General features: G+C 36.1%; 1 protein-coding gene across 1 annotated transcript; it reads left to right on the forward strand.

Moving 5' to 3' along the window:
• Positions 1-14,507: 14,507 nt before the first annotated feature.
• LOC138710065 (cuticle protein 18.6-like) lies at positions 14,508-19,249 on the forward strand. The gene is made up of 3 exons (XM_069840708.1): positions 14,508-14,584; positions 16,818-17,009; positions 18,834-19,249. Exons 1-3 carry the CDS (start codon positions 14,570-14,572, stop codon positions 19,071-19,073), a joined length of 447 nt encoding a protein of 148 aa, XP_069696809.1. The 5' UTR covers positions 14,508-14,569; the 3' UTR covers positions 19,074-19,249.
• The last annotated feature ends 630 nt before the right edge of the window (positions 19,250-19,879 follow it).

Genomic DNA, 19,879 nt, shown 5'->3' on the forward strand with positions numbered 1-19,879 from the left:
GCACCATCTAACGTAAACACGTAATAACTAATACGAGGTGCCATCTAGTGATGAGTAACTAAAACCTCACACTACACCACAATATGTAAGTAATAACAATTAGTAACAATAAAATAGTAATAAGTTAATAATGCAGTAATAACAATTAATAATAAGATAATAATAATAACAATAATAATAATAATGAATATGATGATGATCATGATGATGGCTGTGTCTTAATGGAAATAATCAACCGAGTGTCTCAGTTAAAGACACGAAAATTCATGATCGTATATCACAGATCTTTTAAAATGTTCTTGTACATTTCCAGATGTATTGGTACAAATTTATTTTCTAACTTTATTAATCCATTCCAAGCTATGTTTTAAATACAGGAAATACATTAGTATCGTACTTAAATAATTAATGCAATTCCTACTGCAAATAAATGAGATTTACCTATCTGAGATATCATGTGATGCACATAAAAAAACATGTTCAGCATATTCATATGTTCTGAAATGTTATCATTTTACTGAGTGTAGACCTGATATATTTATTATGACGGTACACTGATCAAAAGAATCAATTTTACACATTAACCGGAAACATTTTCTTATAAAGTCTGTGTCTGGAATCTATAGATAGATCTAGCCAGTGCATTTGGGCGGAGATGGAGAGAAGCGAATGAGCGGAGCCTATCAGTGTGGGGGTGTATTGCGGCGCATCACACTCCTACAGCATCGGTGCGCCGCCGCTAAGGAGTAAAATGCGCGTGGAAGAAGATGACAACATCATATTAATAGGATGTGTGACCAGAGTGGTCATTGGTCCACCTCCACTCCCTACTTGCGCAGATGACTTGTTTCGTCTCCTAGGTCTACAGATTCCAGACGCGGACAACACTGTCCAATAGCCATTGGAGAAAGTGTGGTGCTGAAAAATAATAATAGTTTCTAAATTTTCGCATAAATACCCGCTTTCAGCAGCCTTCATGCCGAAAAATTGGTTTTCGTCATGCTATTTGCCTTTCTGTTCGTCCGCCCGTCTACAACGATTTCTCTTTATAATTGGACTTACTACCTACTAGTCAATTTATCCGCTAATTATACACATAAATATGACAGTTTTAGTAACAAAAAATACTTTTTTTGTTTGTTTTAAATCAAAATCACAAAATGGCGTTGTATTTGACATCGGCTCAATTGATTTATCTTAATTAAACATATTATTTCATCTAGAGGTCTACAGCCAGTTTTGATTTGTTTTAATTTTGATTTAATTTTATTTGGTTATTTAACGAAGCTGTATCAACTACGAGGTTATTTAGCATCGATGAGATTGATGATAGCGAGATGGTATTTGGCGAGATGAGGCCGAGGATTCGCCATAGATTACCTGGCATTCATCTTACGTCTTGGGAAAACCTCGGAAAAAACTCAAGTAGGTAATCGGCCCAAGCGGGAATCGAACCCGCGCCCGAGCGCAACTTCAGACCGGCAGGCAAGCGCCTTAGCCGACTGAGCCACGCCAGTGGCTTTGATTTGTTCGAGTCGTATCTTGCATTCAGATAAAGTAAATAAATTAAGTTTATGTATTATTATTATTATTATTATTATTATTATTATTATTATTATTATTATTATTATTATTACTTCGGTTAAAATTAGTGAACAAAGTATAAGCCTATTGAAATTATTATATAAGTTCCAGCTCCTGTATAGCGCTCCTCTGCCCTACTCGTGTTCAGGGGTCGTGCTGTCGTGATAGGGGTGAAGAGGCCAAGGCAAGGCAAGGAGGTGAACAGACAGCAGCAATATACTACAAGACTCCAGCAACACGCATCACAAGTTGCAGAGAGAGCAAGCGAGCGGGCGGGCGGCGAGGAGCGGTCTCTCTCGTGTAACTCAACAACTTAACAACTTTCCAGCACCGGCAATAGCAGCAGCCAGATAGAAGAGGACAACACAACAGCAAACTTGACGCCTCCTACAAACACGGGTACGCGTACCATGCACCCACTTAAAAGCGTACTAACGAACCTATATAACAACGAAATTTAAAGATTTCCTTCATACAATTTAACCATGTTGCTAAAAAATTCTAGATGTGCGTTTTTTTTTTTAACTTTTCAAAGTAATGACCGGTTTGCGATTTCTTATATCTCCATGGAGAGTAATGTCGCTTTCTTTCTTATTCTCTCTGCCCAGCAAAGAATAACTGAATTGAATTAATTTACAGTAGGCTTATTTTGTTCCATGAATCTTACATTAACATTGCAGCTTGGAGATGTGGACAAGGTAAAAATTGTACAAAAATGCATAATACATAATAAGTAGATTAAAACAATTAACAAGGAGATATAAATATGGAGAAATCTGGTTAATTCTGCCCTAATTCTTCTCCCTCTTCCTTTGAAAGTTTTTAATTACGCAATACTCTGAGGACTGTAATACACGAATTGTGATCTACTTATAACAGCTGAGTCTAACAGAGGGTAGATGAAGATCTGCGTCCTATCTTCTATTGAAATTATAAACGTTTTGATCAGTACTAGAAATATAAAAAAATTTAATATAAAGCATCATCAGGAAAAGAATCCACTCACAAAGTATTGTAAGATCTCTAAATTTTTCAAAATAAAAATAAAATTAATACATTCTGAGTATTCGTTCATAATCATTATAGGAGATACCCAATGTGATTTCCATTCGTTATAGGATTTCAGTGCATTCAGTATCCTTCATGTATGTATCGTTAATATTAATTTTTGTGAGAAGTCAAATTCGAAGAAAATTTTATTGCAGTAGACAAAAAATAAACCAATAAAACCAGTTATATGGAAATAATAATAATAATAATAATAATAATAATAACAATAATAATAATACAGTAATAATAATAATATTAATAATAATAATATCAGTCACTAAAATCATGATTTTAATTTGATTCTAATCTATAAAGGGAGTCAATATTCCTATTTTATATTAAAATTAGAAACACCTACAGAAACTACACCTATTAAAACATTTTCCTCCCTTTATCAATGTGAGCTTGCTTTTGTATAAGAAGAACCATTTTCTTTCGACTACAGAACATCTTAACATCACTTTCAGTAACTCGTTAATGCAATTCTTTCATATTCTAGAATGTAACAACAGTGGAAATATAAATCTTACAAGCTTCCTCATTAATACAGTGTTGGCACCTGTTAGTTTAAGTGGTCAACATAATATTTTTCCAGTACATCATACAGTGATGATACTTAGGGCATATGTCAACATAAATCGTTAATACTGACAAAATGTAGAAAATAAGACTTAATAACATTTTGCAAATAAAATTGGTCATTTTACTGTATTATGACCTTTATTCCATCCAGAAACAAGGCCATAATACCAAAAGAAAACTTGGTATAAGTTTTTTCTTTTTAATAGCTTTTCAAAAACTAAAAGTTGTAAAAAAGAAAGAAGTGACTTAAGCCCCATTGACCCTGTACCGAAGAATTATGAAAATAAAAAATAAATATTTATTCATCTATTTATTTATTTATTTACTTATTTATTTACTTATTTATTTAATTATTTGTTTATTTATTTATTTACTTATTCATTCATTCATTCATTCATTCATTCATTCATTTAATGCAGCAAGCACTTGATAGAAAGTCATTAGCTTACAAATGAAGAAGAAAATACCAAACAGAACATAGTTAACAAAAGAAGGTCAAGAGTCTTTGAGCGGTGCCTTGCTTCCCAGTACATTTCCCATACGCTGTTCTTAGTCAAGGCTGGGCATATCTGAAGATAGGATAGATCCATAAGAGAAGATAGAGTACAGAGTGTGCAATTGGGGCTATTCTTAATGCCGATACGATGTAGGTGCCTAGCCAGGCAATCGTGTCCTGTGCAGAGTCAGAACATAGCTACAGCTTTCTTCCGTGGCCTGTCTGGAAGATTGCTGATTTCAGCCATCCATTGGCTACTCTGGGATCGCTGATTCAAGAGTTGGGCATGTTCAGTTTTATATGCCTGAAGTATAAAGTAGGTTACATTATTGTAGGTAACCGAATGATTTGAAGTTTGTAGTAGTTTAGTACCCTGTTTAGCAAGCGTGTCTACTGTTTCATTTCCAAGGATGCAGCAATGACTGGGATCCACTGGAGGGCAATAATCGTGTTGGAATCACGTAATTGTTTTAACATTGTTTTACATTCAGCAATACCTCGTGTAGAAATACGGTTTATTAGATTTGTTATTGCTTGGATAGCTGCCTTTGTGTCAGATAAAATAACAGCTGAACAGCAAGGTTCTGAGAGCCAACTGTTTTAAGCTGATAAGTATAACGTGGATTTCTCCATCAAAGACAAATGCTTTATTGTCTAGTGAAGTGTAAAAGGAGAACAGTTCACAATGTACTCCTGTTCCAACATTTCCATCATTGTCTAATTTTGATTCATCTATATACAGAGTAATTCACGAGGATTTACCGTCCTTTACGGAGCTTATTTCCGAAGATATTCTGAGCAAAAAATGGAATATAAACATGGGTCCTATTCTCAATATTTACAGAGTTACGTTTCGTTATTAGAACGCATTGCTGTGAACGCGTGATCGTGATCAGCGTGCAGTCAGCAGCCAGCGCGAGCGCTACGGAAATCAAAGATAGCCGTATGCAGCTACGTAGTGGCGTTCACAAGTGTGCGGCCAAGTGTACTCAAGCGGACGGCGAGATTTTTTAAGATGTGTTATAAACTCTCCAAGACTGTAAATTAGGATGCAAAATTGAACTGCAAATAATTAAGTCCGTAGAAGTGGTGTGATTTGTAATAATTGTTGTGATAAGTGCGTAAGAATAGTGTAATTTTTTAGTTAAAAATAGAAAAAGATGTTTGTACGAAGCAACTAAGGAGTTCACAGCACATTTTTAGTTTCATAATACTTGCCAGTTAAAGAAATGATACTTCTGAATGGTTCATTCTCTATTTGTATTATTGTTTTACCCCAAACTAAAGAAAAAACGTATTTTACAAACAACTTTAAATTAGTGTAACTCTGAAAATATTGAGAATAGGAACTATGTTTATATGACTTTTTTTGCTCAAAATGTCTTCAGAAATAAACTCCGTAAAAGACGGTAAATCCTTGTGAATCATCCTGTATATGTGGAGCCATGAATTGAGAGGAAGTAAAAATGTTACTTTAAACAATAATATTTAGACCTCCTGCGGCTCGATGGAAAATGTAATCAGAGGCCTAGTTTTTTTACTGCTTATAGTAGAGACAAGATAATTTTTGTACACCCTTACGTTTTGAATTTCGGATTTTTTTTTTCGATACGCCCTAATTGCACAAACAGCTTTTCCGAAATCCAGGTCAACGTGTCGAAACAGATTCTTTTTACAGCACTGCTTTACTTTCTTTATACTCCGTATAAAGGTGAAGTAAAAGTAAACACGAGTAATTCCTGGCTGAAGACGTGAGACCGACTTGGCTGAGTGCAGGTGGTGTTGTCGCAAGCTGCCGAGTTCTTGCGCCTTCGCCGCAGCTAATCAATTAGTTATACGGCAAGAGGCGGGCGGGCGGGCGAATCGAGCATACCCCCGCGCCAAGTTCACTTGCTGTCTTCAGGGCCGTTCCCAGTAAGACACGTCATGCAACCTTGTTACTTTCTCGTTAAGTGCTGTGATGCTATAGAAACAGATTTCACGATTTTTAGGCCTACCTATGTTAACAGCTTTCCTAAACTACGTAGCCATGGTTCGATGCCTAGCAGATTATTTGAATTTTATGGCGGACATCGAGGCTAAAAGGTAACTTTCAAATATCTAGATTTTCCTTGCTATTGTCAATTTTGTAAGTTCTTAAATTACAGTATAGTCGTATTGTAATTTTTGCAGTTAAAAACGATGTTAAAATAAAATCTAACACAATTCATACCTCATCATCTCTGGATAGCCTCTGTAATTTAAGAGAAGGATTAAATAAAGCATTACAATATATTATACCTAATCATTACATTCGTCTCTGGATATTTTAATTATCCAGCTGTACTGACTCCAATATGAAAGTCCTAAAGCGCAAGGATTGTAAAAATGTTAACCTTGTTGATAGCTGTAAAACCATTCTCCTCTGACGGTAACTTCCTCTTACATAGCAGTAAAGCGGCTTAAACAGCAAGATATTATGATATAATAAACAGTGTCTGTACCAGAACCTGCAATAAACGAAAACCTGTCCATAACAGAATTTTTCCAGTTCTCTAAATTTATCGCTATTCGTATTTAACGGAAACTGTCTAACTTGGAAACGGAAAAATCACGGCTATTGCGGATAATAACGCCTTGATCTGACTTATTTTTAGCATTATATTATTTTAGTAAACAATCAATACGGAAAAGCAACGCTGGACTTATTAATTTCAATACATTTTCTTCCATTAACGACGGCATTCAACAGAAAATGGGAAGATTTTGAAAGTGGTATAACGGTGTTTTAAAGGTGAACATTTAGGATATATGTCAGTGATTTACGCAGGTGCAAATTTTCATGGAGGAGGCAAAGTGACCTCCCCTTCACAACACTCTAGCCATACTTACGTCTGGCCATGCACCTGCTAAACATTGCCCTTTTAGTAAATTAGGGAGTCCTTGACTATTCCTCGCGAACTGACAGAGATGGTAATGTTTATGTTGTAGGAGGATACATTAATAATGTTTTTAAAAAAGTTATACACTTGTTACTGCATACCTTATTCTAAATTTAAAAGTATCTTAAAATTTATTTTATTGTATAAATTTGAACCCATGTCGTGGATTTACGTACACCTTTATTGTATTTGTTACATTTAGTTCATTGTTATAGTGCTTAGTGTAGATCTAAGATAAATTTGCACAGTACCGACATTTTATTGTGTATTCAGGCAATTGTAATCCATTTCTTCCATCAGGAGTTTCAGTACCATCAGTTAACATTTGAACTTCCTTGTAAAATAATTTTTCAGTTTAATTATGTAGTAATTAGGGCCTAGTATATATTAAGCGGAAATTTGTTTATGATGGAAATAAGTTATGCTTCCGTGAGATTTCTTTAGGCCTATAGCTCTTACTCTATTTTGTTTAGTAACAACCGTAGCGGAAATAAAATAATCGTCCCTGTCTAAGTTACACTATTCTAATCTTTGCTACGCCTACCTACCTCAATTAGTTTATCGGAAGAAAGGTATGAACACTTATTTTATGTTTAGTTTCGGTCAGGGCTGGGCACCGGGAGCGACTTTAAGAAAACATTCGAAAGAAAAGTTAATTCGACCATCCAAGAAGTTCTTTGACTGATGTTGAAAACTTTTTAGAAGTCAGTAACGCTCGAAAACGAAACTCGACAATAATAATTTGACCTTTAACTAAGTTTCTATCATTACATATTTGAGCAAATCATTTAAATTTAGTAATGAAAGAATAAAAATCCCCTAATCCTGACGTGATGATCTTCGTAATCTTATTCATCGGCAGTACCGCATCATACCGAGCCTTGGCCTAAGTCATATCAGTTCTTCTGCTATAGGCCCTACTTGCCACTATCTCTGACGGATAGGTGGTAGAACTTCTGTGACGTGGGGATAATATGACACCAAATCTTTACCCGACATAACACAGGACATCAGCATAGCAGTACATCCATACCTTAGGCCGGAGATACTTGAATCCACAGCGTTAAAGCTTCACCTTGACTGTTGCTTAGGCTTACACTAAACCTGCGTTTAGCGTTGTTCATATTTCGTTGTAACGATTATTGTAATGATAATTTATTTGTACAATTGACGCACTACTTTTTCTCCGACTGTAAGTGATCCTCTGCACCGTTTGAAACTGTAGCCGTCCGTACAGAGGACCCGCGGGTACGGGAACGTTCACGACAATCAATACAATAACATGTACACTAGGTTAGATCCTCACAACGCTGGCTGCAATCTAATCTTCGTGTCTTGGGTGTAATCTCGTTATATTTCCGAGACGTCGCGAATATTGACCATGATGCTTGAGATGGCTAATTCGCTATCTGCCGTTTTGATAAACGTCTCCCACTCGTCTAATCCCTCACAACCGGCTCAGTCCTTATTGTTCACACGTTGTGGACGTGCAACAGGGCTGAACAAACACAAATCTTGATACCAAATAGTATCACTCGAGACTAGATGCAGACCGCCTTTTATGAGATTGTCACTTTTTGGTTTCAACATTTGATAATAATTATTGTAAACTGTAGAGGCCTTCAGAGTACATAAGAATGTGATTTTGGTATTTTGGAATAATTCCAGAATTAGAATAGTAGGAGAGAGAAACCTCTATATTCCATATTGATTTACAACCTACGTTTGACATAGTCATTCTTACAAATTAATTTTACATTCTCTGTTCTGTGCCTTCAACTCTGATGATCTTTGCGTCTTCCTCGTATCTTATATCTGTCTGTTTTTCTTATATCCGACCGTTTTTCTTGATTTACTCCTATCAGTTTTCACAGAATAAAATTTCCTGTTAGTTATATGATAAAAAATTTGGACACTCTTGCCAGCAGCATTCCGGTGGGGAATATGTTGAAAAATAGAACAATAATTGCTGCACCTGTTACAATAAATCTTTCCATCAAATTATGTTTTCTTTCTGTAAACGGGAAACGTATTTTTACGGCCCTCGTAATTGCGTTCGAGTGGCACTTGTTTTGACATTATTAACATGGTGGAAGAAAAAATAACTTTTTTATCTGCCCCCTTAAGAATGTTTGCTTGTCAGAGGACTATAATAATAAGCTAGTACTATAAATGGTTGTTTGCAGTTTCAAAGTACATTTTTATCTGTTCGCATTTTGCACGTTTCCACACTACAACACTTATCAAGGTTTTCTAGAATTTTGTCTTTGAATACCTGGACAGAAAATCGTTATAAGGGGCTTAAAGTTTGCGAAGATAACTCCATTGTGAGCCGCTATACGCTTATTGATCTCTCCTGATTCATTATTAAGTAGATGAAATCCCAGTCGGACGACTAGTATGTCATTGTTCATTGTCAGACACACAGTTTCAAAACCCCGGCATGTGAAGTAGAATTTGTGATAGTGCAGATCTCTGACTATAGTCTGGTTTTCCTCTGCCACTATTGTGTCTGTTCCCCATTCACAACATAGTTTTCAGAATGTAAAAGTTGCAGATGTAAGTTACCTGTAACCACCTACAAATTATACCATGAACTGCCTCTAGCTATTATATATGATTTTGCGATTCAGTGCGTGAGTTCGGAAATATATCAGCATGTGTGCCTGTCGAGCGAGGTAACAGATTTTGAATGTAGACTACAGAATGTGCTTATATAGGCAAACGTATAAAGGAGTGTAAGTGATAACAGGAGGAACTAAATTGTTTCAGAATGCATAAAACGTGTAATGAGAAAGTATGTGTCATCTTAATTACATTGTTTATTGGAGTTACGAAAAATGCATTAAATTATACAATGCGGAGAATAAAATATTTACATTCTCTCACGTAGAAATACGCCCACTTTTATTTACCACAACTATTAACGTATAGGCTAATGCCAAAATATGAACCTTAGTCCCTAGTATACAAAGCCAACGTTTTCACTGTATCTGTAATCTCGAAAATCCTCTCTTAATGTAAACTAGAAAGGTTTGAAGTTTTCCGTTATATCCTCCTTAATAATAATTACTACAGCCCACTGCGATTGATGGCATCTCTCCCTGAAGAAACTTTCCGACTTGTTGGAATGAATTAAGCGTAATGTATCAGTCATCTTTGTGCCCCCTGTATGTTCTAGAATGGACACACACAACGCATCTTCCTCACCGAATTGCAGTCCTTGTCTCACTAGTTGCGAGAACAAAGGACCAGACAACACAATACCGCATCTTACTCCGCAAGCCTTCAGTCTGTATTCCCCAGCCTTTGCTTGTCTGGTATAAATCTCTATGTAGATTCCTAAACTCAACTACCGCTTGTTTTTATGTTCTTGCTACAAAAGGAATTTAGCCGAGATTTTCAAAGAAATGATCTCCCTTTTTTAATGAAGATATCGAAGATAATATGTCCGTCTAATTACATTCGTCACTTTAGCATTGGTGGACATTGCTTGTAGTCCGCACTTGTAAGTCAATAAATTATTAATTTTAGATATACAGTAGGCTATATACTAAAAAGGCATGAATTTTATCACGGAAAGACGGAAGATTTTTCATACTCTTGAAACAAAAATCGCTTCTTAAATATTTGCAGTTGTGTGTATGTTATATGTGTGTATGTATGTATGTATGTATGTATGTATGTATGTATGTATGTATGTATGTATGTATGTATGTATGTATGTATGTGTGTATGTATTTGTGTATGTATGTATGTATGCATGCATGCATGCATGTATCGTATCGAATGTATCATTTCATTTTCTAGTAATAGTCTCAGTGGTTCAAAGAAATATTAAATACGCAATTAAACCTGTAATAATGAATGTTATTAATCTCAACTTCCCTATAATGTTCCTCTTCGTTAATACGTCTCATCATCTTCGTGGCTACAATATTTTGTCTGGGCGGAAGTAATAGGCCTCTTTAATTTGCCATAACTAATAGCTACTGAGTCTTAAAATTATAACTAGGCAATGTTGCTTAAGCGCGAATGGCGTGTGTTATTCTGGGCACCTAAAAAAAACCGCAACCTGACTCTGAATGCCGATACAGCGGTTTCTGTAGCGTAAACAAATTGCCAATAATAGCGTACGCTTCATATATAAAATATTATTAATAAGCTACATTACAGATAGAATACAAGTTGTTACATCTTCACGTATGTAATCCTAAAATAACTGGAAGTTTGAAATAAGAATTGTTTAATGTTTGAAGTAGCCTACAGTAGGAGGGGAAAGTAGCCTAAATCGTACTGGCGCCGAAATCGTACCACTATTAATACTGAGGAAAGTATTGCAGGTAGGGACCATCTGAGGAATTTTCTATGAAATACAAATAGAAACTGATACTCGTTCAGTTTTCCGCCTTTCAACCAAGACAACAGCGGTATTAAATCGTGTTTAATAGTAAGTTCTGATTTCTCATGTAAGATTTTGTTACTCTTTCGTAAGCTTTTATTGAAACATTGAGTTATTTTAATGAATATGTTTTATTACACCTAGTATATTAGATTGTTTGCATTATTTAAACGGTAAAAATGGTCACTGTAACAGCTTTGTTTAGGTTATAATCTGAATAGTTTGCTTTTAGTGCTGGTTTCCTAAATTGTACCTTTAAAAGGTTGCTCATATCGTACCAATACGATTTTGGCAACGTGAACAAATAACGTTAGGTACATAATATTTTCAAATTCCAGAATAGGTAATGACCAAACGAGAATACGGAAAATCGAAACCAAGTGCTTTACTTAAGGCAATGGATGAATTTCGATCCGGAGCAGTGGGATTGAATGACTGTTGCCGTAAGTACAAAATCGATTTTCAAGCGATATTTGATGGGCAAAATGAAGAGAGGTCTGGATCGTCCTGCAAATGGATCCGTCAACGGGAGGAATACAGCTATTAAATATGACTTAATCTTGAGTGACCCTCGTGTTTTCGTTTTATTAGATATTGACAATAGCCTATTTAAGATTTATATATTACAAAAATCCTTGTATCTTAAAACATCTTTGTTTCTCATTTGTATTTAAAAAATGTCATAGTAAATGACAATAATATAATGAAATAAGTTACTTTTATGTAGTTCTTATTTTGAAAATTGTGAATTTTACAAATGGGTACGATTTAAGCAACCTCTAGGTACGATTTAGGAAACAAGGCGCACAAATCGTACCACTTGCAGAGTTTTAAATAATGTATTTTGAAACAATTGATAATTATTTAAAAATACTGAAAAAAATATATTTTGTGTCCCAAGGTCCTGTCTCAATGTTTAACAGTAAAAATTCCTTCCCATTTAGAAATAACTAAAGAAAAACTGAAAAGTGGTACGATATAGGCAACCTTCCCCTATGTAGAATAATATAAATTCGGCTATTTTCCTACTAAAAAAGAGAAAGTATTATGACGCTGTAAAAAGTCGATTCACCGAAATGCACGTCTTCAAATCCCTGATATAGATTGGAGGTATCTCCAAAACTACTTACCCGGTGCGTACTACATAAAAATTGATAAATCGTTAACAAATAAAGTATAAAAAAACTGCACAATGAGTACGTGTAAATTGACAAATTTATAATACTCCTGAATTATTTAAAGCGAAGGGGAAAAAATAATTACAAAACCATTTTATAGGAGAATGTCTGAAGACAAAGCAAATGTTAAAGAATGTAAGTCTAAGAAAATGGTAAAATAGGGAATATGACGCAGCAACACGCATTCCTCTCCAGCCAACAACTATACTCAGAGATCTCCCGATCGTCCCACGCAGGAGACCAGGGACTATTGTTTCTATCTGCAGATCTCTTAATAGTCTGAAACCCACTATCACTGCCAATTACAAATCTATGGAGAAACCACGAGGAGCACTAGTCACAGTGGAAGGTCAGTCCGACTCATAATAAACATAGGTAGATGCCCTTTTTATGAAATGAAAAGGAAATTGTGGAGGATATTGGTGAAATGAAGAGCGAAAGGCAGGAGAACCTCAAGCAAAAGTTCCGACAGAGTGTGAGAGTGCGATCAACTGTCGACAGGGGCATGTTTTCCTATGCTGGATATTTTTACGTAGAATGGGTTGTTGACAAACAACACTCGGAGAACAAAGGGAAGTTAAGGAGTATAATAGAAATACAAGGTGATCAAGGTAAATACAAGGAGATCAAGGGAAATAGGAGATCTCAAGTGGCAGAAAAGAAGTACAAGGGGAATAAAGGAGAATAAGGGGATACAGTGAGAAGGGTAATACAAAGAGAACATGGGGAAGACAAAGAAAACAAGGGAACGACAAGGAAAAACAAGGAGAGCTAGGAGAATACAAAGACAACAAGAGAAAGTGGAATACAAGAATTACAATGGGAATACAAGGAGTGAAGGAGTATACAAGGAGAAAGGGAGTGAAACTAGGAAAATAAGGAGAACAAGGGGAATACAAAGAGAACAAAAGAAGTACAAGGAGTACAAGGGGAAGACAAGGAGAACAAAGGGGAGACGAGGAGAATTAGGGTAAGACAAGGAAAAAAAAGGGAAGACAAGAAGAAAAAAGGGAAAACAAGGAGAAAAAGGGGAAGACAAGGAGAAAAAGGATAAGGCAAGGAGAAAAAGGATAAGGTAAGGAGAAAAAGGGTAAAGCAAGGAGAAAAGGGGTAATGCAAGGAGAACAAGGGGAATACAAGGAGAACAAGGGGAATGCAAGGAGAACAAGAGGAAGACAAGGAGAACAAGGGAATACAAAGAGAATGAGGGACGTCAAGGAGAACAAGGAAAAAACACAAGGAAGATAAGAAGAACAAGAGTGGTTGCATTTTGATGTGACGGACAATTTCTAAGTAACACACTCTTACCTAGTTTTACGTCAAAATTCTCGAAAATTTGGGTTTGTCCGCCAAAAATTCAATCCCTTTCTAGATGGGTAATCCAGCACTTTACAAATTGAACTACCATGGGGATTAAGGTACTAGTCATATTGGTAGTGATGAAGTTAATAGGAATAATTATGGTATTAATGGTGGTAGTTATTGCGGTGATGAGAATTCTAGTGATCGTGGTGGTGGTGGTGGTGGTGGTGGTGGTGGTGGTGGTGGTGGTGAACAATAAAAAAAAATTTAATCGCACTTACCTTTCCAAATCTCTTTTTTCAAAATTCTTCTAAGTTCCTATCCAGTTTTTAAGCCGCTACAATTAGACTATAGTCCCGCCACTAAACTTTCGCGTTGTCGCTCTTACTGTAATAGCGAAACTGCCGATACGAAACTGTAGAAAGCTGATGTTGGAAGGAATGCGTTTTTGTCTATCGGTTGTGATGTGAATGAATTCAGATAGAGGGGCAATCAACTGCTCAGACTGACCACAACGCGACCGTTTAGTACGGAATTGCCGTATTCTGGAGGTGTAATTGTATTCTTCACGCAACACTAACTACGCTGCCTGTAGACCGACAAGCGAACAAAGCATACGTTTATAGCTGCTGAAATAAAAAAACAGACATTGTTTTCCGTCTGGCATTTCTTTTGTAGCAACTATGAGGATATGTGAATAAAATACTCCTATTACGAAAACCAAGCTGCTTATACGATGGAATGACGATGCAGAATTTATGTTGTAATCTACTAAACGAATCATAAGTGGCAGGAGTGAAATTCTTGCATACGTCTCTGCATCGTTCGTACCACAAGGTTCTTGATACTTTTCCCTCTCATGACGTCACAGATATTTACCGTCAGGAAGGCAGTTTCTAAAAGCAATGTGTGCACTGAACTCAATTAGGTAATACACTCGCTTAATTTGTGTATAAAATGAACCTGCAAACTCGGAAAGATCAACAGTCCTCCACAGGATATCATTTGATATACAGTGACAATCGCAAAAGGGATTAGCTGCTATCTGCTTACCATGGCACATCTGAAGGTAAAACAACCACTCAATTTAACATTAATCACAAGTTATAACAACAAATTTATCAGCGTCTTCCACTATATTTAGATGGTAGCATAAGCGGCTACAAATTAAGCTACTCTGAGTTCGATCCCCTGAAGAAAATTGAAAATTTGTATTTTTTTATCTTTACGAATTGTTGTGAGACTTCGTCTTAAGCGATGGTCTTGCACAATGATTATCATATCATTATAGAAATTCTACTCTGTGTGAATAGCTAGGAATGATTTAAAGATCTCATGGTTTCAATGCGGTAGAAATATTTGGGATTTTGCACCATATCAGATGCACAGACATACAATTTTTCGAAGCTAATTACTAGCTTTTATCATCTGAAAGAGCAAGAAAAGAGAAATAGCTTAGGTATATGGTTATCGGAAATCTTTAAACATGTTCCGTCATCCATTTCTATATTGCTCTAGTGTATCAATTTAATTTCAAAATATGTAATTAACTTCTGATATATTCGTTTTTTTTTTTAAGCGAAGCGAACCTATCCAGCGACTGCTTCTTATAAATCTCAATTCAGCTGCTTTTATCATCTTTTTTCTTCTTCTTTTTCTTTTGTCACAGTTAAGAATTTAGAGTCACACAAATTTCTAATATTGGAACAGCCATTAGTTTATAAAATCTCAATTTAATTTCTCGTCCGACATTCAAGTATCTTTTTATTGCACAGCATATATAACTTACCGGTAAATTCAATTTATTGAAGATGTCATTTTTAATAACTTATAGGAAATACTGAACCGAAGATAGCTAAAACAAATTAGCCTATATTTAAGATTATTAGCACGATGTGTTTCAATGTATTACAATAGCCTTCAAACAGTCTGGTTGAAAACATCTCTGCTCATAGGTGCACAACCATAGACTGTATCTCATGTCTGAAGTCCAAAGTCTCAAATAAAACAACATAAACCAATTTACTCGAAATCTGTTCTGTATTTTTTTTTCGGTTTCTTCTTTACATAGCAAATGATGATGAAAGAGAGTAATATAGGCCACATATTCCAAAAAAGTATATATGTTTTTACATATGAAATTGTTGTAAAACTATTTCTCGGTTTTACTACTTTATTCCATGATCTATGTCACTACTCATTACCGTATGTACTATGCCACAACTCAATTTATTATCGCTTATGATGACTTGTTTCAATAGTAGTGGAGGATCTCCTCTTTTTTAAAAACTTAGTCAATGATCATTGTATCTATCAAATAATTAACTTTGTTAAGCAGTCTGTCTCTTGAGCGTCCATTTCTGCTGCTATTTTTCTGCCATAAACTATTGAAACGTATAACTTTTTGTTGAATTGAAATTAATTCTTTATTTATTTATTTATTTATTTATTTATTTATTTATTTATTTATTTATTTATTTATTTATCTATTTATTTATTTTTTTTTTGCGAATAAGTTGCCTGAATTTCTTGTGCAAAAGAACTGACGCTCCATTTTAACTTATCGAGCAGCAGTAGATAAAATGGATATTTGTTAGAACTTCTATGTAGCTTCCAACTATTGTCTTCTTGATTCATTACGTAGGTTACTAGAGCAATAATGCTAAAGAAATGGTACCTTCTTAGTTTGAGATACTTGTCAATTTTCATTATTGTAATATATTTAAGTAAGTACCATCTCAGGACCCATATAAGCTTTAGGCCTCTATATTATATATACATACATACACGTATACTTTACCTATAAAATAATTTTGGTCTTGTATGTTTAAGGCAATTTTATCAGGAAATAAGATACTTGATGCTCTAGTACAAAAGAACTGACATTTTATTTTAAACCATCGAGCAATAGAACACAAAATGACTATTTGCTCGAAATAGTTTTCAAATCTTTTATTCTCGATTTCTTCCGTATCTTTGAAATAATAGTAAAGAAATGATACATTCATACCTGTCATTTTTACACAGGCAGATTTCGTATTCGTAGCGCACTTCTGTAGGCCTATGTAGGCCTATCATGACAGGACCCGTATTCTTCTCTACATTTTTACAACGCGGCTGTGTGACACTCGCTAGAAACTTTTTAAATGTATAAGATATTCAATTACTAGAATTATTTACAACCTACCTCTCAAACTATTTAGGTCTATGTAAATAACTACTTATCTAATATTACCGCATAATTTCATAATTAGAAAGTATGTGTGATTAGTATTGCACCCTTCACTTCCTTATTATTTTAGGTTGTCGTGATTATTGCTATTATCGCCTGCGTGTGGCAGTGCGTTATTGCTGATGGCCACCATGGACATGGCCACGCACACTCTTTCGCACACTTCCATGGCCCAGTAGTTGGTCCCGCTCATCCTGTCCAAGTTGCCCACGGCCATGGTCATGGACACGGACACGGACACGGACATGCCGTGGACTACGTGGTAAGTATACTCTAACATGACCATATTCCTACTTGACAGATCTTGCAGAATACTGACTCTGTTGTAAGTTTAAAGATTAGTTTAGAGTATTACAGGGGATGTGTCTGATGCCTTCTAGAATATCTCTCAGTTGGCAGACAGCTGAATTACGACGGCCACAAGCCCGGGTTCAGAACTCGGGCAATGATGGAATTGTATTTGTGTGAACTAAGTCAATATTGTGATAGTTTCTGTCTGGGTTCTCCCGTTTTCCCCCTTCATTCTGCCAACATTCTCCACAATTACCCTTTCGTTATCTCCTTTTCGAAAAATATGGCACCACCGTCAAATCCATCGCCCTCCATGCAGGGTACTCCTTGCGGTTTGTCCAAAGATTGGTAGATGGAAGTGGTTGTTGATTATAGATGACTCGTAGAGGCACCGAAATCATTGTATGTTTTTGGTTACAAAATATGACAACTAGGCCTATAGAATATTTTTAATATAAAGTATCATATTTTGAATATAAACAAAATCCAACCTAAAGCTAGGAGAAGTCGCCGTACTCAGACAGAGAAATAGGCAAAACGAATGTCAAAATATACTTTTTCGGTATCAAGGATACTAAAAATTTGTATTTCTGTGAAAATCTCGAAATCTTGAAACTGCTTCGTATAAAGCGTAATACTGACTCTACTTCGGGCCATTAATCAGACACCAAGGTTCTTATCTTTTTTAAGTAGGTTATTTTACGACGCTTTATCAACATCTCAGGTTATTTAGCGTCTGAATGAGGTGAAGGTGATAATGACGGTGAAATGAGTCCGGGGTCCAGCACCGAAAGGTACCCAGCATTTACTCAAATTGGGTTGAGGGAAAACCCCGGAAAAAACCAGGTAACTTGTCCCGACCGGGATTCGAACCCAGGCCACCTGGTTTCGCGGCCAGGCGCGCTAGCCGTTACTCCACAGGTGTGGACAGGTCCTTATTCTTCATCTACCAATCCGGGATTGGTGACGGAGCTAGACTCGGATGTCGCCAGTACGACGGATGTTACTGTCGGCGACTGAATTATTTATATTGAGGATAGCAAGCATGTTCCATCCCAGCCTCTTTCTAAGCCAGATTCAGACCTAGTATCAAATTCACCCTTGGTTAAAAAAAAAGTCATTATCATATTATGTCTTAAGTATCTACCATGTCATATTTTGTTAAAGTTGTCGAGTAACCAGGCTAGTCTTCTAATTGAGACAACGCATTCTGACTGCGATTTTCCGTGGTTTTCTTAAGCTGCTAAGACAAATGTCAGTATGAGGCCTAAAGGATGGGCCACGAAAGTACATATTTTCCCCAACATGAGTTTCAGAAAATTTCATAATAATGCGTTTACTGATCGGTGCCGTCCCATTTGCGTGCAGCCTTGGGAATTCTGAGTGAGATTATTCAAACTCCATATACTCAGTTCAAAGGTTCTGTTCTCTTCACTAGCGAAAAAAGCGATGTAGGTCTATTCTTCTCGGCCCTCGCTCCGCTTCGGCATTGTACTGTATTCGATTCTGCTCTGCTTCTGAGCCAAATTTCGAAACATCTCTCCCTCTTATGTCTTACCTATCAGGTTACGCCCATTGTTTACTTTCTCTTCAAAATTTCTAGCTTCCTTCAATGGAAGAGCGACAAACGAAGTGAAACAAGTGGCCTTTCAGGCTTGGAGCTCACATTGATTTTTTTTCCATTGCCTCAAATCCGCTTGTAAGAAAGTGCAATCGCGAGCCTTTTAGTAGTTTTTCCTTCCTCTATCATATGATTGACTGAACCAGCACTACAGACGTTGTGTTCTCGTCGCAGGCTCATCCCAAGTACGACTACTCGTACGGCGTTACTGACCACCATACCGGAGACTCCCATGGCCAGAAGGAGTCCCGCGACGGCCACAAGGTCGTGGGCGAGTACTCCCTGAAGGAGCCCGGCGGCAACGTGAGGACCGTCAAGTACGTCTCCGACAAGGACGGCTTCCATGCCCACGTCATCAACAGCAACGGCAACGACCACTCCGGCGCGCATCATGGTCATGGTCATGGTCATTAGTTCCGAACTCGCCTCACCTGCACCTCTTCATCTTCAACGTACACGTGCTGTTAGTCTTATTTCTGTCTTCATCATTATTGACTATGTTGTTTTGCTATGCTTTCATACATTTGTATTTATTTTAAATGTTTCATGTTGAAGTTGTTAATATTCTATAAATAAACGTATAAACAAAAGGCATTTGTTCTATTTGTTCTGTAGAAACTACCCCTTGAAAAGCACAATCTCTCAATAACAACAACAACAATAATAATAGTAATAATAATAATAATAATAATAATAATAATAATAATAATAATACTATTATAGTAGTAATAATATAATTATACCAACCATTAATAATAATAATAATAATAATAATAATAATAATATAATAATAATAATAATAATAAGGTACAGTCAACTCCATGCCAAGCCAAATCGCCCAGAGGGTAGCGACAGGTTCAGACCCCCACTTTTACAGACAATCGGCATTTAATGGCAGTAGGGATTTCAGTTCTAGGTGCCTGGCGTCTTTACTTCCAAGGAAATGTACCTGGTTCTCATTTCTGTTAGAGACTGAGTAGATCTCAGACCCATAGAGCGGCTGGATGGATTATCAATGGAAAAATCCATTACTCCATCGGGAATCGAACCCGCGACCTTTCGGCTTGCAGCGTTACTTCTTGACCGCGACGCTACCGCGAGTCACAATAATAATAATAATAATAATAATAATAATAATAATAATAATAATAATAATAATAATGCTATGAGTTTGAATTGCCTATATAGGCTAAATACGTGATTTTATTCATTCATTCATT

This window comes from Periplaneta americana, chromosome 12 (genome assembly GCF_040183065.1).
Source record: "Periplaneta americana isolate PAMFEO1 chromosome 12, P.americana_PAMFEO1_priV1, whole genome shotgun sequence".
In the NCBI taxonomy this organism is placed as follows: Eukaryota; Metazoa; Arthropoda; class Insecta; order Blattodea; family Blattidae; genus Periplaneta; species Periplaneta americana.

Bases quoted from the DNA above. Each gene is read 5' to 3' on its own strand.
- LOC138710065 (XM_069840708.1), top strand. The intron at 17,010-18,833 runs GTAAGTATACTC...TTCTCGTCGCAG, and splicing joins GACATGCCGTGGACTACGTG to GCTCATCCCAAGTACGACTA.